Source organism: Geotrypetes seraphini, chromosome 3, assembly GCF_902459505.1.
Source record: "Geotrypetes seraphini chromosome 3, aGeoSer1.1, whole genome shotgun sequence".
NCBI classification, from domain to species: Eukaryota; Metazoa; Chordata; class Amphibia; order Gymnophiona; family Dermophiidae; genus Geotrypetes; species Geotrypetes seraphini.
In genome coordinates this window covers 19,670,777-19,693,821 of record NC_047086.1, presented here as the reverse complement: position 1 = coordinate 19,693,821, position 23,045 = coordinate 19,670,777, and the positions used below count along the sequence as shown (strand labels likewise).

The 23,045-nt window shown below is 43.4% G+C and overlaps 1 protein-coding gene across 3 annotated transcripts in view; it reads right to left on the bottom strand.

Annotated features, from left to right (window-relative positions):
- Positions 1-23,045, bottom strand: part of ASCC3 (activating signal cointegrator 1 complex subunit 3) — a 938,401-nt gene that overhangs the window by 51,023 nt on the left and 864,333 nt on the right. For all 3 annotated transcript variants that reach the window (XM_033936490.1, XM_033936487.1, XM_033936488.1), the window contains exon 37: positions 7,505-7,729. In XM_033936490.1, coding sequence (XP_033792381.1) covers positions 7,505-7,729 — 225 coding nt within the window. The remainder of the gene's footprint in view (positions 1-7,504; positions 7,730-23,045) is intronic.

The window sequence follows — 23,045 nt, the reverse complement described above, 5'->3', positions numbered from 1 at the left end:
AATCCTCGCCCAAGCCTCCCAGTAAGCTAGCAACCATCCTATTTGTGGCAGATCTGTGACTGGGCTATCACCATTGGGACTTTTTGGGGGCTGCTGCAGGCTGGGAACCTGAGGGCTGAGCTCGCCTGGAGACTCCAAACCTCTGTCGAGAGCAGTAATATAATCTTTGAACAGAGAACACAGCTGAGAGCTGACAAAACCATTGAGAGCCATGAAAATTACCTCAACCTGTCTTACCAAGAACACAAGGTCTAATGTCTGGCAAAGACTTGAGGTGATGATCCACCACTGCCCATAAGATTATTCAACCCCTTGCCAAAGAGCATTTGGCCTTTGAAAGGTAGTTTGCTCAATGTAGCCTTGGAAGCATAATCTCCTGCCCATTGCCTAATCTAGATCATTCTACAGGCAGAGATGGAATAAGCAGAAATTTATAGACCTGAACACAAAATATAGAGCATTTGCCATATAATCCACCCCCAAAGTTAGTAACTGGGGGTAAGCATCATCTTGCTGTGCTGGAGCCTGACACAATATGTGCAACAAAGGATGCCATAAAGCTGAAGCTTCAAAGAGTCTTTTGAGGACCAAATCCACTCTGCGGTATTGCGCATCTTTCAAAATCACTCCACCTTCGCATCTTTCAAAATCACTCCACCTAGGCAAAGAAATTTGGGCTAGATTCACTAAGCAAACTGATCGTGTACCGATCGGTTTGTGACCCTGACCTGATTCACTAACCTTCTGGCCGTACCTGATCTGATCAACGTGTGCAAATTAGGGAAATGGCATGCAAATCTAGCAAGGCAGCGATTCACCAACATTTTTCAGGCATACCGACTGGGCCGATCACAAAAGAAGCGAATGCTGGGGACCTGCTGGGGACCAGATCAAGCTCTTTCCGGCTGCCCTGCCTTCTGCCGCCCTGCTCTCTGCCCTGTCAGCCCCGATCTCTTGCTGCCTCGAATGCCTCCCGCTGTCCCCGATCTGCCTCCCGCTGCCCCGATCTGCCTCCCATTGTCCAGATCTGCTTCCCGCTGCCCCGATATGCTAGCCCGTGGTTTTAACCTGCGGGCTTCTAGCGGGTTAAAACCACGGGCAAAAGAAAAATAAAAAAGCCAGCCTAGAGGTCCAGTAAAAAGTAAAAAAAAAAAAAAAAGATTGTGGCTCCGACGGGTATGCACAGACCATCTTCAGATGGTCTATTGGGATGTCTATGTGGCCAGTCCATTACAATACTGGCTCCTCCACATTTACAACTTGAATATTTCTATGGCCCCCATACTTTACACCATAAATGTAGTAATTAGTGTGTCTTATGGGCCAGGGTTCTCCTCTCTATGGCTCATTAGCCCATTCACCAGGGTACTTAAGATACCTATGTGATGCTCTACTAACCTTTCCCATATCAGATGCTGCAGACATGTATGTACTGTTTTATTCATAATTTGGGGGGTGGGTGTTAGTGACCACTGGAAGAGTGTGTGGCATCATTACTTAATCCCTCCAATGGTCATCTGGTCAGATTGGGCACCTTACTGGCAATTAGATGTTTCTAAAACAGGTCTAGCTTGGAACATCTAAGATCTGTCTAGGACATCTTGCAAAAATTTTGATTCTCTTTACAAAATGTCCAAGTCTAACCTGGACCACAGCCTGCACAAAACATGCCCTTGAGTTTGACATTTTGGAGGGTGAACATCCCACAAAAGTTCTAAGTTCTGATTCTCAGCACTTGGACGTTTTGCAGAGAAAAATGTCCAAGTGCTGATTTTTGGACTTTTTGTGTTTTGAAAATGCCCCTAACAAGATCCTTTGTTGGACGAGGGATTGGTTCCAAGCACAGGCACCTAATCTTTCCTCCTCTTTTTGCCAGATTTGTAACATCTTCCACTCACTGATCATCTTTGTCCTCTTCCTCCACCTGGAGGTAGAGCTGGCTCCATGACCAAAACTAATCCTTTACTTTCTTTTGCCTGAAAAGGTATGGGAAACATACACAAGCTCTACTACTACTTGTACTATTCAACATTTCTAAAGTGCTGATAGGCACACACAGTGCTGACCACAACTAGGTCACTCCTCACCTCACAAGAACATAAGAATAGCCTTACTGAGTCAGACCAATGGTCCATCAAGTCCAGTAGCCCATTCTCATGGTCACCAATCCAGGTCACTAGCACCTGGCCAAAACCCAAGGTGTATCAATATTCCATGCTACCGATACAGGGCAATTAGTGGTTTCCCCCTTGCCTTTTTCAATAACAGACTATGGACTTTTCCTCCAGGAACTTGTCCAACCCTTTCTTAAAACCAGCTACACTATCTGCTCCTCTGGCAATGCGTTCCAGAGCTTAACTATTCTCTGAGTGAAAAAAAATTTCCTCCAATTGGTTTTAAAAGTATTTCTCTGTAACTTCATTGAGTGTCCCCTAGTCTTTGTAATTTTTGACGGAGTGAAAAATTGATCCACTAGTACCCATTCTACTCCACTCAAGATTTTGTAGATTTCAATCATATCTCCCTTCAGCCGTCTCTTTTCCAAGCTGAAGAGCCCTAAACGTTTTAGTCTTTCCTAATACGAGAGGAGTTCCATTCCCTTTATCATCTTGGTCGCTCTTCTTTGAACTTTTTCTAGTGCCACTATATCTTTCTTGAGATAAGGAGACCAGAACTGAACACAATACTCCAGATGAGGTCGCACCATGGAGCGATACAGGGCAATTGTATTTATCCCAGGATATATAAAAAAACTGGCACCAATCTTTACTTGCATGCGCATCTTACTATGTGCTATGAGGGCCCAAACCCCATAGTGCACAAACTAAAACGAGGTGTAAAATACTGAGGATGTATACTCAAATTGGGCACAGGGAATTACAGGCGTTAAGCCCTGGTGATCAAATTTGGGCATCAAAATGGGTGCTTTTCTTTGCGTGCCGATTTTGCCATTTATTGAATCTAGCCCTATGTGTTTATGTTGTCTTTATAAAATGTAATGTCAATTAATTCAGGATCACTTGGTCCATTTGTGCTATTCATTAAAAGACTGATAAAACAGGATTAATGGTTATAAATCAGCAGAAGGAATTTGACAATATGCATATGATAGTCCACTATTTCTTTTAATAACTATAATATTTAAATGTGGGACTGCTTTATAAAATAGTTGCCTTCTTGGACTTTTCTCACAGGCACCCTGTTATTAACTTATCCCCTATAGAAATGCATATTTTTACATTTATCCATAAAATGTGATAAATGGTGCTGCATTTTCAGCTTCTTTTTTAGGTATGTACAATTCTTCGTTTCAGCAAAATTATTTCCGGTTGTTTTACTAATTCCTGGCAAATTTGCTTTAAGGCTGATGGAACCAGAACTAACACACCACTGAAAGACATCTTCTGAAGTGAACTTTTCCCTCACTCCTACTTGCCCGAAGTTCACCAGTAGGTCAGTGCTATGAAAAAAAAAAAAAAGAGCGAGCACCGTAACCCTGACTATTACTTAAGATTCTAGGAACTTTAACCTTACGTTAGAGGGCATGACTAATAAAGGGAAGAAAACATCATCCCTGGAGAAATAAACCATGCGTTAACAAAAACAACTACATTAGAACACTTCTCAACTTGATTTCCTTCTCATTCATTTGCACAACTGATTCATTTGATAAATACCGGCTTTAAACAAAAATGCTGATCTATTAAAGCATGTCATTGCAGAAATAATTTCTGATTTCTCCAATTTCTGAAGACAGTTTGGACTTTACTGCTTTTCCCTGGACGCGTCTAAGGATAAGATGGATTTTCCATCCACTATCTTGGTGACAACTAGAACCAGATCCTGAGAATGGCTTTTTATTTTCCATTTGAAAGTGAGAGTATCCTGAGGTAGCTAAAGTTACTCAGAAATGACAAAATAGTTTTCACCAATGAGTTTTAGCATTATTTATACTTAAAGTTCCATCTAAATGTGTCAAAAATGCTACAAAACAGTATTTAAACTATAAGCTCCTCTAAGTTTGCCAAAAGGTGCTTAAAAAGATACAAAAAGGAGGCAAAAAATGTCAATAAGGACTCTATGAGTGTGTCTATCAGCTAATCACTCCTAACAAACCAAACCACACAGGTACCAAATATCAATTGAAGGATAGGGGCGCTCTCAGTGTGAGGTTGTTAGCGACGGGAGAACAAACTCCAGCGCTTCCACTTACAAAGACGGAGGTGAATCACCCCGCCTGCACACCATCATCGGGCGTCCCTAGTGTGCAAAATCAACTGTGCAGAATTAATAACAATAAATAAGTCACAAACAGTGAACTAGTGAGAGAGTGAATCAAACTGAAAACCCACTCATAGAGTCCTCCCCAGCCTAATCCCCAAGATGCAAAATGAAACCACAGCCAACTTAGCTTTTCAAGCGAGCCAAATGAAGTCAATGAGCATTGCAGGAGACCAGAATAGTCATAGGATCAGCCGGTTCTGCTCCAGCCTTAAGATCCTGATGAAGGGTTTCACCCGAAACCGGCTGATCCTATGACTATTCTGGTCTCCTGCAATGCTCATTGACTTCATTTGGCTCGCTTGAAAAGCTAAGTTGGCTGTGGTTTCATTTTGCATCTTGGGGATTAGGCTGGGGAGGACTCTATGAGTGGGTTTTCAGTTTGATTCACTCTCTCACTAGTTCACTGTTTGTGACTTATTTATTGTTATTAATTCTGCACAGTTGATTTTGCACACTAGGGACGCCCGATGATGGTGTGCAGGCGGGGTGATTCACCTCCGTCTTTGTAAGTGGAAGCGCTGGAGTTTGTTCTCCCGTCGCTAACAACCTCACACTGAGAGCGCCCCTATCCTTCAATTGATATTTGGTACCTGTGTGGTTTGGTTTGTTAGGAGTGATTAGCTGATAGACACACTCATAGAGTCCTTATTGACATTTTTTGCCTCCTTTTTGTATCTTACAAAACAGTATTTGGCATGTTACCGGGTTATCTTAACCCCCACTTTACTTTTGAGTTATAACAATAAGAGCTCTCGAAGAAAGCACTTGTTTGAGTTTCTCTCATTAAAATTATGTCATTATAAAAGGTTCTTTGAAAGAACCTTTTCTTTTCAGGTGGCCAAACTGAATTCATGGCTTACCATGAATGCCTGGATGCCTCTTCTTATCTTAATTTTAGAAAGCAGATAAAAACTCAATTATTTAACAGGCTGGGTTCTTACCATATTTTATCATTATAACTTTTTTATTCTTTTTTTTAAGATTGTTGTACCCTTTTTATATGGCATGTATGTATTTTTCCTATATTGTATGCACATAACTTGTTGATTCTCAATGATTTGCATTGTTTGTATTACAATTAACTGTTGTGAACCGCCTAGAACTTCTTGGGTATGGCGGTATATAAAATAAAATAATTATAATTATTATTAAAAATAGCAAAGTGCTATACTTTTTTTAAAAAAATCTTTCTGTTTCTAATATTTATTAGTAATTAAACAGTTGCTGAGGCTGATGAACTCAGTCGAGGGGGGTGCGGGTTCTTCTCTCTAAACTCAATCCATATTTCAATGAGCTACATTATTATTTTTGATTGTTCTTCTCTAGGTAAATTTTCCACTTTTGGTGACAATATGATTCCTCTTTCCTCTGCCGTTTGATCTCTCAAATCCCTCTTTATCGAGGACTTGAATTATTTGTTCAGATTTGTGTTTATTTCTTCAACGCAGAAGTGGCATGGTATAAGAGCAAAACAGCCTGAGGAGTCAAACCCAGTCGATTTTGAGCCAAATTGAGGGGTTTTGAGGCAGATGCAAGCCAGAAAATGGCTTATGGGGGCTTCCCTAAAATCCTTAAATTCAACCAATCTAATGCTCCCACAAAATGTTAGATGGAACTCTGTGGTAGACTGTTCTGAACAGTGTATCAAGAACTGGCCTATTCTGACAACATCTGGTTGTAAATATTTAGATTATACCAGCAAGAATGAGTCTGTAGAAAACAACGATTTAAGTAAAATCCAACCTGAGCTGCACACCTCTTTACTTTAAACAACTCCTCCTCCCACTCTATGGCCAACTCAGAGAATGTATAAAATACATACAGACAAAGAAAAGAATTGCCATGGGCATCTCCAGGGCATGGATGCATTTTGGTTGGTCGGTGTTGACCAAGCAAATTCATCTGGCTAAGTCTGATCTAAAAAACAGTTGTCTCAAAGTTAAGTGAACGCCTTTATTCAGTTAACTTTAGACTGGATATTTAATCTATTTTGATATGGATTGAATGTAGGGATAAATTGAATATATACTTCCCCCTCCATATTCGCGGGGGTTAGGGGCAGAGCCGGTCCGCAAATATTAAAAAACCGCAAATAATATTTGGGCCGGTTCTGCCTCTAACCCCCGCTTCCCCCGGCTATTTTAAGTTCTGAAAGCCTCCCCTTAAGCCTTACCTGGTGATCTAGCAGGTTTTCAGGCAGGAGCGATCTTCCCACGCTCCTGCCCCGTGCAGATCACTCACAGAAAATGGCTGCCTTGAGCTCCCGTAGACTCTCGAGCCATTTCCTGTGAGCGATCTGCATGGGGCAGGAGCGTAGGAAGATCGCTCCTGCTCCGAAAACCCACTAGACCACCAGGTAAGGCTTAAGGGGGGGCATACAGGGCTTAAAATAGCCCAAAAAATTAAAATAACTTTTTTGCTTTAAAATCACAAATAAGCGAATCCGTAGATACGGAATTCGCAGGGACAAGTGTAGTTGTCTGGTTAGCGGCTTTTTGAATACAGACCTCTTTGCTACTGTTGGGATTCTGCTATGGAAGAACTAGCTCCTGGTGCTTACTCTTCCTTTTGAAAGGTGTTGAAGACCTATTTCTTTAAAAAGTAAATATGGTAATCTCTTATCTACACTTCCCCCTTCCCATTTGCGGTTCTTGCACTCGCGGTTTCATATAATTGCAATTTTTTCTGGGGAGGGGGAAAATAAAAAAAACAGTCTTAATGTAAAAAAAAATCCATCTTTTTTTCCTCCCTGCCGCCTTCCCGGCCTTACCTGGTGGTCTAGAGGGCTTTCGGGGCAGGAACGATCTTCCTACGCTCCTGCCCCGTGCAGATCGCCATGAGGAAATGGCTGCTGGGAGTTCCCATAGTCTCTCGAGACTACGTCGGGAACTCCCTACAGCCATTTCCTGATGGCGATCTGCACGGGGCAGGAGCGTAGGAAGATCGCTCCTGCCCCGAAAGCCCTCTAGACCACCAGGTAAGGCCGGGAAGGCGGCAGGGAGGTGGGGGTGAGTCAGAGCCGGATAATCGCAGTTTTTCGGCATTCGTGGTCCGGCTCTGCCCGTATCCCCCGCGAATGATGAGGAAGTGTACAGCCATTATTGAAATACTCCTGAGTGTAATCTGCTTTGGGCCTTCTTAGGAGTTGGCAGACTACAAATGATGCATTACATTCTTCATGCATGGTTGTGCTGTGAGCAAATTTATTTTGGTGTCTTACCTGACATATTCTTATTACTTGGTCCAACACTGTCTTGGTGTCAGTAGCATAGTCAGGGCAAGGGAGCATGGCCCTGCTAAAATGAGCTTGCAGCAACAGATGGGCCTTGGTGTGAGAACTGTCAAAAGAATGAGGATTAACCTCAATTGGAAGACGTTTGGCTAGATCACTATTCAATTGGTCTTCGTTATGCCTAACGGGGAGATCTGTGTACTCTTCTGCATCCTTGAAAATAAAAAGAGAAAGAGACAGTTGTTTTAGTGAGAATATTAGAAGAATGGTCTCAAAAGTTTAGGCACAACATCGCTTTTATATAATTCGATTGTTGGCATGCTGAAACACCAACCACAAAACTCTACTATAATTTAAGAATAGTTTCAACTTTGTTGTTCAGGGCCCAAACTGGACAAAACCTTCAGTTAAGCAGAGTGCCCCACATTCACTTAAAATATGAATTAGGATGGTTACTGAATGGATGACATAAGAATCACAAGAATAAATGATAGTCCAGTTGATCTAAATGTCTGTTTTAGTTCGGTTCCTTTTATCAGGCCAACAAAATTAAAAACAACCCTTGAAAAAGTCTGAATGAGACTGTCTGAATACCGTATTCTCTCTAATAATCGCTCAAGATATTATTAGAAACAATGGGCTTTCTGAAATCTAGGATGGCCTATTAATGGAGTCAAAATTCCTCTCCCCCACAGTAACCAGCATTGCTATCCTGCACTGCCCCCCCTCCCCCCAAGATCATCAGATCTCTCTTCTTTTCTCATGGTTATGGCACTTGGATGGTGCAGGGCCATGAGCACTGACCCATGCCAGAACTGCGAGTAAAGGTAAGAAGAGGGGATCCGGTCATTGTGGAGGGGAGAGGGTGGAATCTGGTTACTGCAAATTCTGAGGAGGAGGGCTCTTATTGGAAGAATCTAAATTTGGCTTTTAAGGAGAAAGGGCTTATTGAAACAGTTCCTCAATATCTCTCCTCTTTTATCCACTACTGTTACTCCCAGGTATTTTTGTACCTGGGGCAATGGAGAATAAAGTGACTTGCCCAGGATCACAAGGTGCTGCACTGGGAGTTCAAAGCCCACTGCATTAACCATTAGACTCCTCTCCTTCTACTCCTCCTTGGGAACTCATCTGCTAAGTCTCTCTTATCTGTATCTATTGCCAACTCCAGGCTATGTCCCTTCTCTCTTGTTGCACCTTACGCTTGGAACAGACTGCCTGAATCTGTATGTCAGGTTCCGTCTCTGGTAGAATTCAAATCTAGGCTAAAAGCCCACTTTTTAAGATTGCTTTTAACTCCTAACTCCCACTCACTTGTAAAGCACCCCCTCTCTGAAAAACTCCCTAACCCTCTTCTTGTCCTGTTTGCTTGATTAGACTGTAAGCTCTACTGAGTAGGGACTCTCTCTTGAACGTTTAAATGCACAGCATTGTGTACATCAGGGGTGTCCAACCTTTTGGCTTCACTGGGCCGCATTGGCCAAAAAATTTTGCTGGGGCCGCACAAACACTAACATTAGACAATGAGCAAAAAAAAAGGTTGAGCAGGTCCCAAATCTGCAATCATTAATATAGAAGATGTATGTACCTAATAATAAACCTGTGGAAAGGAACCCAAAAAAGCAGTAATACCCTGACTGAGTGATCCTTCACGTACACCGCTGACAGTGGAAGCAGCCACAGGCTTCCGCATCCCCACTCTGATGGGCAAGGATACGCGCTCCTGGTTCTCCCATTCACTTCTATTACAGCTATGGTGAGTCTCTTCAGAGGTGAGCTTCATCAGAGCGGGGATGCTGTCAGCAGCGCACGTGGAGGATCGTTTAATCAGGGTAAATATTACTGAGTTTTTTGGGCCTTCCACTTTGAGCTTAGACTCCCTCAAAATTAATATCTCCCCTGCTGTAAGCTAGTAGGGATCCCCAAGCCTTACCAACTGATAGCCACCTCCAACTTCTGCAGCTGGCAGCAATATTGGGGAGCTGCTGCCTGCTGCTTTTCCTCCCTCCCCCCCCCCCTTGGCTTTCATGCATGCATGAAAGCAGGGGCAGCTTGAGGATATTGCCATTGGCTGCAAAGTTTGGAGATTTTGAGTTGCCAGACTGGAGGAAGATGTCTTCAGTTGGCAGGGCTTGGGAATCCCCACTAGCTCAAGTATTTATAAATTGCACTCAGGCAGGGAAAAAGTTTGGTGCCCATCCACTAATTTTGGACTCCAGCCCCTCCCCCAAATCAGCTGCATATTACTACGTCACTGAATACAAAAATAATTGTGATGCACATATCCAAAAGCTAACATATTCCAATTAATAAATTCAAAATAAAACAATTTTTTCTACCATGTTGTCTGGATGGTTTGTTTTTCCATCATCTTGGTCCCAGTTTCTCTTTCTGATTTTTCTCTATCTTCAACTAATTCTCTTTCCAATGTCTGCCATCCATTTTTTTCTCCTCTTCTGTTGTTCCATTTCCTTCTTATGCCTATCTCCAAAGTAATGATTTTTCCCTTTCAGTTTTCTTAACTTTTTCTTTTCTTTTTTGCCTCTGTCCACTCAAATCTTGCCTTCTTTCTCAACCTTCTTCTTTTTAAATGTTCAGCTACCTCTCAATTCTCCATCTTCTCTCAGTCCCTAGCTCTCCCATTTCCCATCTCATTCCTTTCCCAGCCTCCTATTTCCTGCTATCTACTCGCCATTACCACATTTCTACTACTGTACTCACTGCTCTGTCACTCATCTTATCATCTCCCTTTTGACCTCATCCACATGGCTCACCACTTTCAGAATCTTCCTCCCTCTCTCCACTGGTCAGGCTATAATTCCCTATCCCTTTCTTTCCATCCCCTAGCATCATCTTATCCCAGCTCTCTTCCCTTCTGCCCTCCCATGGTTCCATATCTCCATGGTCCAACATTTTGCTCCCTCTCTTTTCTGTTTTTCTTCTTCTCTCCACCTTGATGCTGAACAATGAAATGGAGAAAAAAAAGAGAGATGCTGTATCTCTCTGCCTTCCATCCACAGGCCTAACATTTTTCCTCTCTCCCATCCCTAGATCCAACTTCTCTCTTTCTCTTCCCAACTGCCCCATCCCATCTCTCCCCCTGCCTGCCTGTCTCCCTTCCCCAGGTCCACAATTTCTTCTTTTAATACCCTCCCCCCCCAAAAAAAACATCCAGGAGGCTTCCTCAGCCCAGCATGTTCTTCCCTTTCTCTCTGCGCCCATGCATCTCTACCTCACTCCTCTCCCACCACCATGTCCAATAATTCTCTCTCTGTCTCCGTCCCTCTTCTCTCTGCTCAACAGTTCTCCGCTTTCTTTATCTCCCCAATTGCACCATCTCTTTCCCTCTCTCAGACACCCAATTCTCCCTTTCTATTATCTCCCTCACCTCTGCATCTCTTTCCCTCACTCCCTCCATTCTTCCATCTTATGGCTCATGCTTCCCTCTATCTTTCCCTTCATTCTGTGTCCTAAGTTCATGCCCCTCCTTCCTTCCATCATTTTTCCTAAGTTTGTGCTCCCTTCCCTCTCAAGTCTCAAGTCCTTCTCCCTTCTGGGCAGATCAATATTAATTCTTCGAGGGCCCCTATGCACACAAGTACACTGGGCCCCCGGCCCCGTTCCCTACTCACAGCTTGCCACCCCTTTCCTTCACTCCTCCACTATCTCATTAATTCTATCTTCTTCCCCAATCCAACATATGCCCCCCCAATCAGCATGTGGGAAAGCAGCAGTGGGAAAGCAGCAGCACTGCTTTCCCATATGTGCCTGATGCTGACGGCAGAAGTTCTCCCCACTTCTATCATCTGCCCCCTTCTCTCCACTTCCATCATCTGCCCCCTTCTCCAATCTCCCCTTCCTTCATCTCCCCCTTCCATCATCTGCTCCCTTCTCTCTCCCTTCTCCTTGTGGGGCCTGGTACCCCTGGTAGATGGTGAGAATGGTGTAGGATGGTGGTGGTTCTCTGGGATCCCCAGTGGTCCAAGGCCATGCCCAGGGGTACAGCAGGAGGTGGAGTACAGTCAGAGCCCAGCAGCCAAGGAGTGACAGTCAGACAAAAGCCCAGGAGGACAAACCCCAACAACCCTAGTAAGTGAGGAATCCTGCTTCCTACAGCTTCCCTAATGCAGGAGAAAATACAAAACATCTTAATACCTCATCCACTGCCAAACCTTAACTGTCTCCTTTAACACACTGCCAACACCTACCATGTCTCTACTCCCCAGCCTCCTCACAGGCAGACAGAGAACAAAAAAGATCACTGAGCAGCTCCAGAGTCCAGAGCAATTCACCTTCTACTCCCAAAAGTTATCCAACTTTCACTCTGCAAAAGCATCTCTTATTTTACTGGCTCCCTGTCTCTCTGCCTTCATCTTTCTCCTCCTGGGTAAGAGCTTTTGGCAATTCTTTTTTGAAGGCTCCAGTGGCTGCAGACACTCTCTCATCCCAAGCCCCTCCCATGGGAACTTCACTGATTAAATTCCAGTTCTCTTACTATGTTCAGCCCTGTCATTTCACAAGTCAAATTACTTCTCTCTCTCCCTTTATTTTTCTTTCTTTCTTTCTTCCTCTTTTTTTTTTCCTTTTAAGAAAAGCAGTAACATGCAGACCTGAAGGAGAGGATACAAGAGTTTAAGCACAGATAATGCAGTGGGCTGCGATGAGCTGATCCCGCACTGCGCTGGGCCCGTAGACCGGCGTATTATCAGGGCACATTTGCTCTGGCTGGATCCAAGCCACGTGAAGATCCATGCGTCTCAGGAAGGAGAGAGAAAAGAAATGGGGGTGGGCCAGACCCCTGCACTCTCTCCATTAGAATTCACACCCTAAGTGGCAGCCAGAGTAGCTTTTCTCTTCATGTGCTCTCAGTAAGAGCCATAATCGGCAGACACTACTTGCGGGGAACGAGGAATAATGCCAGACTATATTTTCAGGGAAGTGGGCAAAGGAACAAGAGAAAGGGGTAGTGCTGGACAAGAATGATGGACTAGACTAGGGAAAGTGCTGGATCGGTGAGAGGATAGGAGAAAGAGAAGGAAACTAATGCGGTGAGCAGATAGATTAAGAAAGAGTCTGATGCAACAGATGGGACAAAGGGGATAATATTGAGGCTGGATGTTGAGTCGGGAGAAAGATCTCATGACTTGGCTAGAAGAAGGATGAGCGAAGGGAGCTGATTCTGGAAGATGGAGAAGGAGGAGATGAAGAAGAAGGAGATGGGAGAAGAGGGCTGGGGCATGGAGAAGAGGGTCTGATGATGGCAGATGCTGGGACTGGTGGTTGAACTGGAAGAAGGGTCTAATCAGGGCAGGATTAATTAGTTGAGGGCTCCTAGGCAAAAGTCCACTGGGTCCCCTGCCATATGGTAGTTCTGGGCCACGGGTGTTCACCGTCTTACCGGTTCACTCCTCCGTCTTTCAGTGTTCGCTCAAAGCCGCGGGCAGCGGCTCCCACATGCCTCCTGGGGCTGATCTGGAAGTGTTCCCTCTGATGTCACGACGTCAGAGGGAACGCTTACGGGTCATCCCGCAGGAGGCATGTAGGAGCTGCTGCCCACGGTTTTGAGTGAACGCTGCAGCAAGACGGAGGAGGGAGCCGGCAAGACAGGGAGCGGCAGAGGAAAATATCGAATCGTCGTCTAGCGCGAGTGGGGCCGCAAAAAAATTCTTCACGGGGCCGCGGGTTGGACACCCCTGGTGTACATCTAGCAACACTCTAGAAGTGATAAATAGTAGCAGTAGTAGGGGTGAGCTATTATTAGAGAGAATATGGTAAACAGAAGGATTTTACATGCTGTGAAAGGAAGAACATGCAAACCAGGCTCTTAATACAGATAATATGCTTTGGCAAACACAACTTGCTCAGAAGGCTCCCATGGACATTTAGGAGCAATTCTATAACTGATGCTGCATGGTGAGTCCAGTCTATAAAGACATCTGGGAACCCATATTCCACGACAGAATACTAGCATAACCTGGCATTTGGCATGCTTAGCATTAACATGCTCACAACTGTGCTCATCGTAGATGTGAGGTAACTGTAGTCATGTTAACTGCTGTAAGAGATGTGCAAGTGGTAGCTCCACCCATGCCCTGTCCTCTTGCAATTACATCCTATGCAACTTACATATACCCTTGCAGTTAGTCGCTTTACTGTCACTTATGCAAGTCGTATGTAAATGACGGCGCCCAATTATAGAATTGTCATTTTCACAATTCTTATCCGATATTATGGCCAGGATCTTGAGGAGCGGTATGGTATTCCATGTACAGACAGGATTATATGTTCATAAGAAACAGATAGAAAGACCTGCTTTGCACAGAACATCACACTGGGGCTTTCCAGTTTCTCAAATATTTTGCAGAAGGCTCTTCTGAATGCCAAACCTTTTGTAAAATATGTACAAGGACACTGGCAAATACATGTACAGTTGCCAGTGTACAGTAAAAGCTGCAATTTAAAAAAAAAAGGGGCAAAATCCCTCAGGGCTTTTATACATATATGTGCTGATAAATACACACATCTTCCAGTATACATATGAGTACTAGATTTCAGAAATGCATATTTACACTAGAAACCAATCAAGCAACCAAGTGAAATTACTTATTAATTGAGGTTTTGACGTGGTATTAGACACAATAAGTAGAACTGCCCCCTCAATCATTCCTGCGATTTCCTTCTTTGTGGGGCTTGTTAACACCGAGGCCCGGATTCTGTAAACTGTGTCCCGATTGTAGGTAGCTGTAGGCGTCCTACAGCTGTTTAATCAGCCAATCAGGACGCACGTTAAAAAAAAATGTTCCCCTGGCATGCAGCCTATATTGAAGGTGCCTCCGGGAGCCTAGGGAGGCCCGCAAGTCCGCCCAATCCCTCCTAAGGCTAGGCAGCCCTAAGAGTGTCTCTAGTAGAGCGGGAGACGCTTACAATGTAGGCCAGCAAAATGCTGGCCTACACTGTAAGTAGATGCAGCCGCTATACTTATCATGGCAAGTATAGAGTCCAACCCCTCTTGTTGGACACCCCAAAAAACCCCCCACCCCTCTCCAATGATCGCTGGCAGGAGGGTGCCCAACCCCTCCTGCTGGACCCCCGAAAGAACCCCCCCCACCTCCCTGATGATCACCGGCAGGAGGGTGCCCAACCCCTCCAGCCCCCCAACGAAACCCCCTTCCCTAGCCCCCCCAATGGAAACCCCCAAGCCCCCCCCCCTGGGCTCACCTAGAAAGGTGACCGGCCGGACAGGTCTTCTCAGCGTCTGGCCGGCAGGCCCGCCTCCATCCAAATGAGATGGGACCGCCCTTCCCCTGCCCAACCCACAGGAGACTAGGGCCTCCTATGGGTGAGGCCTTAGGTACATGAGCCATCTTGGCATCCCTCCTGCCTTGTTTGTTTAGGGGGAGGGGGAAGATTGGCAACCACAGCCGCTATACTAATCGCGGTAGGGAGATCCCTTGCCGTGATAACTATAACGGCCGCATCTACAGTAACCCAGTTCTGTAACATGGATGTTGATTACAGAATCGGGTTTATTTTGGGTGGGCCTAGGCCCGATTCTGTATAGGATGCCCTTCCTGGGTGTCATACAGAATCCAGGCCTGAGTGCCTATATTTAGGCTCCTAGAAGGCACAAGACAGTGGTCTGCTTTATAAAGGAAAACAGGTGCCTAGTTTTCTTTATATTTTAATGTAAGAGGTGAGATATAGATGTAAGAGGTGAGATATAGATGTATAACTTAGGCCTAAGCATTTAGGCCAGCCGCAGGACTGGCCTAGGTTTTTACATCTATGTTCTAGCCATATGAGTTATACAGATATCTTACAGTATTCTATAAGTTTGTAACTTTACGTTCTTGCCAGACTGTGTGTATTTATAGGCTAGAGCAAGGGGATATATTTGCCATCTATGCATGTATTGCAAACATATGCTGGCATTCTAATGGTTTGTGTATCTAATGCCTAAAAGTAGGCACCTTCTTTATAGAACTACCCCAATGTTCCCTCTAGGCTGAATGGAAGTCCTTCAACTGCATTGCTGCCAGAGGAGGTGGTGCTTCAATATTGTATTTTCTAGAATTCCTGTAAAGCTTGCCTGTCCCTCACTATTGAAAATGTAATAGTGAAACAGCACCTCCACCTGGCAGGAATGTAGATGGAGAACTCATGCATAGTTTAAAGGGAAGAGTCAATTACCCCTTAATGAACATTGTATAGTCTCTGTTGACCCAAAGCACAGAAGTAGAATCTGGGAATTAAATCTTAAGTCTCCTGTTTGATATAGTAACAGCATTAAGACATCCAACAGATGAAAAAAAGGAAGCAATGTTTTCAGCTTCTTTCAAGTAAAATAGTGAAAAATATTAACTACTAAAAACCATTTTAAAAAGAAAAAAGCAAACCAATGACTATAGTAACTTAGTAGATGATGACAGATAAAGACTTGACCATCCATCCAGGCTGCCCAGCATTCATACTCAGTATAGATTCTGGAAACAATATAACAGGTGGTTTTGTTCAGTGAATTTCATTTAAATATAGATAAATTAAATACTCACAAATGTATGCAGGTCAGAGATGCACTTAAACTCTAATATTAGTCACAAGCTGACTGTATGAACCGGAATTTCAGGACACATTGGGAACCCCTTCAAATAAAAACCTATTCTCATCAATTTTGTGAGCAGAAAAAAACCATTAGTTGCTAGTTGTAACATCAGACTAAGGGCTTCTTTTACTAAGCTGCGCTAACGGGCTTAGCACGCGCTACAATGCCGTGCGCGCTAGACGCCAATGCCTCCATTGAGCTGGCATTAGTTTTTCCGCGTAGCGCGGGGGTTGGCGCGTGCTAAAAACGCTACCGCAGCTTAGAAAAAGGAGCCCTAAATAGATGCAAATGGAACAAAACTATTTTTGTCCATAAGATGCTTAAACCTGGCTATTTTCATTTGCTTAATCGCCATTCGCTTGTCACTATGTGAGTCTGAAAATGTGTTGGGTTGTTGTTGGTTTTTTTAATTGTAAACCACTCTTAAACTTTGAGTACAGGGCAGTATATAAAGCACCTGACTAGAAAAGAAGAGAATAGATCAGTTATTGGGAAACTGCTTCCACATTTCGGAGACAGCGTCACTGTTTTTGACTGAACACAAGACCTTGTGAGTTAGCTTTTTGGGGTGCACCTTGTTGTTCCCAAATCTTGCCTTTTTACACATTCACTAGACCTACAAAAGTATAATCTCTATCCAACGACTTAAATTTCACCGTTGAGGACTGACACCAGAGTGCTTAATTTATTCTTTTATTCTGGATTTCTAAAATACATCAAAAAGTGGTGACTGATGACAGAACAACTGTATAATCTCTGGTGTCTCTTCTGTGAAAATTAAGGACATCTATTCTTGGAATTTAGGGTCACCGTCAAGTGAAGCCGTTTAGAACTTTGCATATTTACCCTCCGCTTTTATTTGGTTCTCTCATCTCTCCCGAGGATTTAGTCTGAATATTTTGAGAATATTTACCTAGGAGATTTTTTTTTTTTTACTTTGTGAGAGAAGAAGCAGAGAAGAAAACAAAAGAAAGGATCAGCTGCAGTGACACCGGCTCCCTCTTGCAGCTTTAGAAATCCATTCTCACCCATTCCGTTGCGATGCGACGCATGTTTTTATTTACTCCTAAAATGCTTCTTTTATTTTCAACAACTTGTTGGCTTAATTTCCTGTGTGCAATCGGAGAGTGCAAGTTAAAGGGAGTTCATTTTCTTATCTCGCATCATGCAGGTAATTAAAGGAAATTGAGAAAGGGTAGTGAAGCTTTATGCAACTGGGAAGAAAGCTGAATGCGGGGCACTGGGGTCAGCAGAGCCCATTATAGTTTTATGTGAGAGGCCTGCAAGTCTGCTCTCTCCTTGTTTGTTTAGTATAGGCTGGATAGACTACTAACTGCGAATCTGTTTCTCTGATTTGTCCAGCTGTCCTTGAATAAAGCCGTCTCCTGTTGCAAATGTTAAACGACAGTGATTGACAATCTTGCAATGAACTCTGCCTGTAACCCCCTGCTACTGTTTTCAGAGATTGCAGAAGGGAAGACAAAATAAAGGACCATCCTTCATAATCGCATCAAATGGGGCCTTCTGTTCGCTCAATATTATTCATTTTTCGTTTCCCTTTTCATTACAAAACTCAATCTGTTCTGCAAATGCCGTTATCACATCTACAGCAATATTTAATGCGTGTCCATCTATCTGTACATATAGTTAACACCCTTGCTTTTCTTTGCTTCTGTCCTCTGCAGGGAAGTTTACAAAGTGCACTTCCTGAACAAAAGGGAACACAAATTGGGTTGCCATTCTTAACAATACCAGGAATATTTATACATATTACTCTTATAATTGATGTTCTAAGGTAGGGTTACCAGATGTCTGGATTTACCCTCTTTTTACAGAACATAAGAAGCGCCATCTCCGGATCAGACCTTCGGTCCATCAAGTCTGGTGTTCCACACACGCGGAGGCCCTGTCAGGTGTACACCTGGCGTAAATTTTAGTCACCCATATCCCTCTATGCCTCTCGTTAGGAGATGTGCATCTAGTTTGATTTTGAATCCTAGGACGGTCGATTCCGCAATAACCTCATCGGGGAGAGCATTCCAGGTGTCCACCACTCTCTGCGTGAAGCAGAACTTCCTGATATTCGTCCTGAACTTGTCCCCCCTCAGCTTCATCCCATGTCCTCTTGTCCGTGTCAAATCGGACAATGTAAATAGTTTTTTCTGCTCTATTTTGTCGATTCCTTTCAGTATTTTGAAGGTCTCGATCATATCCCCTCGCAGTCTCCTCTTCTCAAGGGAGAATAATCCCAGTCTCATAAGTCGATCCTCGTATTCCAGTTTCTCCATACCCATTACTAGCTTTGTTGCTTGTCTCTGCACCCTCTCCAGCAGTTTTATATCCTTCTTTAGGTTGGGAGACCAATGTTGGACGCAGTATTCCAAGTGGGGTCTGACCATTGCTCTATAAAGCGGCATTATGACCCTCTCCGATCTACTCGTGATTCCCTTCTTTAATATGCCCAACATTCTATTTGCCTTCTTTGTTGCCGCCGCACATTGTGCTGACGGCTTCAGGGTCCTATCAGTACCCCCAGGTCCTTTTCTTGTTCGCTCTTACCCAGAGTTGCACCTGACATTCTATACTCGTGTTCCTTATTCTTACTGCCTAAATGCATCACTTTGCATTTCTCCACATTAAACAGGACTGTCCAGGCTTCTGGATGGGTTTTGAAAACCATTGAGCTTGGGGCGGCACCTGGAGGGCATCTATGCATGCGCAGATGCCCTCCAGACATGACCCTGAAGTAGGATTTCCCTGGACACGTCCGCAGGTCTGGACGCTTTTTGAAACCCGACACCTAAGTCATACCATGCAGATACTCTACCCTAACCATGCCTACCTTGTGGGTAGGCGTCGATAAGCATCTCAACCGGTGCCGCTCAGAGTTCCGTGTGCAACACTTTTTTTTTTTTTTTTAATGAGCTTTTATTGACCTACTTTCTAGTACATGAGTGTGCATCCAAGGCCTGTCAATATGCATAGATTTGAAGCTATCCCAGTGCAGTCTTTGCGTCAACGTCTGCGCGTGCTTCGAGGCCCTCCAGACATGGCCCCGAACTCAGAGAAAACGAGATGAGGTTCGTGTGGGGCGGGGTTGTGGGGGTGCCACAGAAAAACATTTGTTCCGCTAGTGTGACTGAGCAAAAAAAAAAAAAATTTCCGGGACACTGGAATAAGGTTTATTCTATCCCATTTTCCACAAATCAGCCCTGGGGTTTCCTTTCAACAAAGCCAATGACACCAGCATTGTGAAATTTGCTCTATGTCACTTCACTCTTTGTACCTGTGAAGTTGGAGCTTGAGAGTTACAAATACAAAATAATTGAAACAAAATAATATTGATGCCTTGCCTTCTAGCTTTCCAAGGTCCTATTGCAATTTAACACAGCTCATGCTCAATTTAACAACTTTGAATATTTTCATATTATCTGCAAACTATTCAGACTTGTTAAATTGGGTGACGGGACAAAGGCGCGCTGACATTACAGAGCAGACAATTGAGCGCAAGACTCCAGCGCGCCACCCTAAAAGTTTATTTTAAAGAGCTCCAAAGGGGGTCGTGGGGAGAACCCCCCCACTTTACTTAATAGTGTTCGTGCTACTGTTCGCGCTGCCGTTGGGAGGGGTGTGGGGGGGGGTGTAACCCCTCACATTATACAGAAAACTTAACTTTTCCCCTAAAAAACATGGAAAAAGTTAAGTTTCCTCTATAATGGGGGGTTCCAACCCCCCAACGGCAGCGCAAACACTATTAAGTAAACGGGAGGGTTTCCCCCTCAGACACCTCCTCGGAGCTCTTTAAAATAAACTTGTACAGCGGCACGCTGGAGTCTTGCGCTCAATTGTCTGCTCTGTAATGTCGGTGCCCCTTTATCCTGCACGTTTATGACTGTGAACCGTTAAATTGTATGTGGACTGCAAGAAACTGCAAGAGGAACTTGAGAGGAATGCAAATGGCAGATGAAATTTAATGACTAGGGCAAAGCGATGCACATTGAGAATAGCAACTCAAATTATAGCTACTTGATGCTAGGTTCCACATTTGCAAGGAAGAGGCTTTACCGCAGACCATATACATCAACCATATTACCAGTGTGCAGTGACGGCCAAAAAAGCAATCAACAATAGCCCAACCTACCTGAACAACCGCCTCATCCAAACTATATCAACTAGACATAGGAAAACCCACACTCCATTTACACACCCCTCAATCAAAGAAGTCAAACAGAAAAAATTATATGATGGCCTCCTAGCCACACAAGCAGCAAAACTCAACAACCAAATCTCCAATCTGCTAATTATGACCCCAGACTACAAAATATTCAGAAAAGAAGTAAAGACGCTACTTTTCAAGAAATTCCTGCAAACAACTTAATACCGCTAGCTCCTTCCCACTTCCAAATACCACTTCCCAACACCTTCCCGATTCCCCAAAGCAACCTCATCTACTCTTTATCTCCTCTAGAAATTACCAGATATCTCCTTCATGTAATACGTTTTTTGTAATTCTTTTGTAATCCGCCTTGAACCGCAAGGCAATGGCGGAATAGAAATCTCTAATGTAATGTAATTATTAAGAAAGGAAGAGAGAATAAAACCAAGATGACGGGAAACTGGACTAGATGGACCATTGGTCTGACCCAGAAAGACTATTCTTATGTTTTTAATCTCGGTGTGCAATTCTGGTTGTCACATCTCAAAAAAGATACAACTAGAAAAAGTACAGAGAAAGATGACCAGAATGATTAAGGGGATGGACTCTAATATGAGGAAAGGCTAGAGGTTAGCATTCTTTAGCTTGGAGAAGAAAAGGCTGAATGGAGATAAGAGGTTTATGAAATTCTTAATAAAGTGGAATTGATAAATGTGAATTGATTGTTTACTCTTTCAAAAAGTACAAAGACTAGGGGGCATTCCATGAAACTACACAGCAGCACATTTAAAACAAATAGGAGAAAATAAATTATTTTTACTCAAGGTCTGGAGCCCCCATTGCTGGAGCAAGTGGTTAAAGCAGTTAATGTAGATAGCTTTTTAAAAAAGATTTGGACAAATTCCTGGAGGAAAAGTCTATAAACCATTCTTAAGGGAGCTTTGGGGAAAATAACTGCTTATCTCTGAGATTAAGTAGCATGGAATCTCGCTCGTTTTTAGGGCTCTTGGCAACTCTTATGTTCTTAACCTTTAAAGCAGTCCTAATCATCCCCCATTCTCGTTTGAGATTGTAAGGATATACCTAGTATACTTGAATGCACTTCACCTTGAACTACTACTGAAAAAGTTATGAGCTCAATCTAAATCCAAATTTTCATGCTATCTGGTCGTATGCAGCACTCTAGCTTGAGCCATAAACTTCGGTAAATTGTATATGAAAGTAGTCCAAATGTTGGTTATATACAGTAGTCCAAGTAAGGTCCATTCTTGTGATACACCACCTTTAGAAACCATCAGAAGTGCTTATGTAGCATCTTTTTGACTTTTCTTCTTTATTATATAAAAAAAGGCATTGTACTGCTTGTTTTATTAGATGTTTTTATTGTAATCCACTCTGGAATAACACTTTGTTTTAAACTATCTGGTTTGGAGGCCAAGCTGCTGATACTGAGAAATACTGACCTTCCAGGCTAGCAGTTTGTCATGTTTTCCACCCTGGAGATGTTTCTGTGTATTGTAAAAAGACATTTTAGAGAGAACGCTATAAAAGTGGCATCAGGAATGCACATACTGGCACCTGTGACTGCGGCCTCTAATCCTTATATAGCGCTACTAGACACTTTCTCTATCCCTTTTCTCATTCATATAATTAGTACCCTATCCTGGAAATGTCCAGTTCTCCTCTTTTGGAACCTGCCTAGAACTGCAAGGTATTGGCGCAATGGAAGTCACTAATGTAATGTAATGTTAAGCGACTTGCCCAAGTTTTCACAAGGAGCTGCAGTGGGAATTGAACCCAGTTTGCAGGATCAAAGCCAACTACCATTAGGTTACTCCTCCACCTGTGTGCGTACATAGCAATTTTTCAGCTATGCGCTATTCTATAACAGGGCGTCTAAATGCAATGTTGTTCTTGTGATTAAAGCCTTAATTCTAGATGCCATGATCACATTTAAATAGCAAAAGAACGGAGTTTTCTTTATAGAATAGGTTACGAGTAGGTTCGTTATAAGCACCCAGCTATAAAATTGCTCTCTTCTGTACCTGTCTTCCCCAATCCCAACTCTTTTTTCTTTGCCAATTGTTGATTTCTTTTACTATCTGGGTATTAATTTTGACTGTGAACCTTCATCTCACAGAGAAATCTCAAGAGTTCTGAAATCTGTATCTCTCGCATTGTGCCATTTTTGTTCCCTTAAGAACCTAAGAATAGCCTTCCTGGGTCAGACCAATGGTCCATCAAGCCCAGTAGCCCGTTCTCATGATGGCCAATCCAAGTCCCTAGTATCTGGCCAAACCCAAGGAGTAGCAACATTCCATGCTTAACAGCCATTTGTTTGTGCTTTTTTGGTCTCTCTAACAGCATGAGCGGGGTGGGTTCTGGGTAGTACACAAACATCAGACAAAAGCAGAGAAGGTAAAGGAAAATGTAACTCAAAAAGGGAAATCCTGCAGCCTGTTACTTCACATGGCCAGGCATACAATGCTTCAGAATCAATAAGTGGGCCTAGGGCTGACAGGACCCAAGACCTAGACTGTAGTGCTGCCCGATTCAGAAAAAAAAAATTTGATTCGATTCAGCCTATTGAATCGATTTTTCGATTCAATTTTCCTGCCCAATTGGGTGATTTTTTTCAAACATCCTGGTGGGTTTATTTTATAGCCTCTTCACCCCCTTTGCCCTCTCCTACCCACACTGGCGCTGTGGTGTAAACAAAATAAACAAACAAAAAAGACTTTTCCTCTCTCTGTTAAATCCTAGCTCACGTT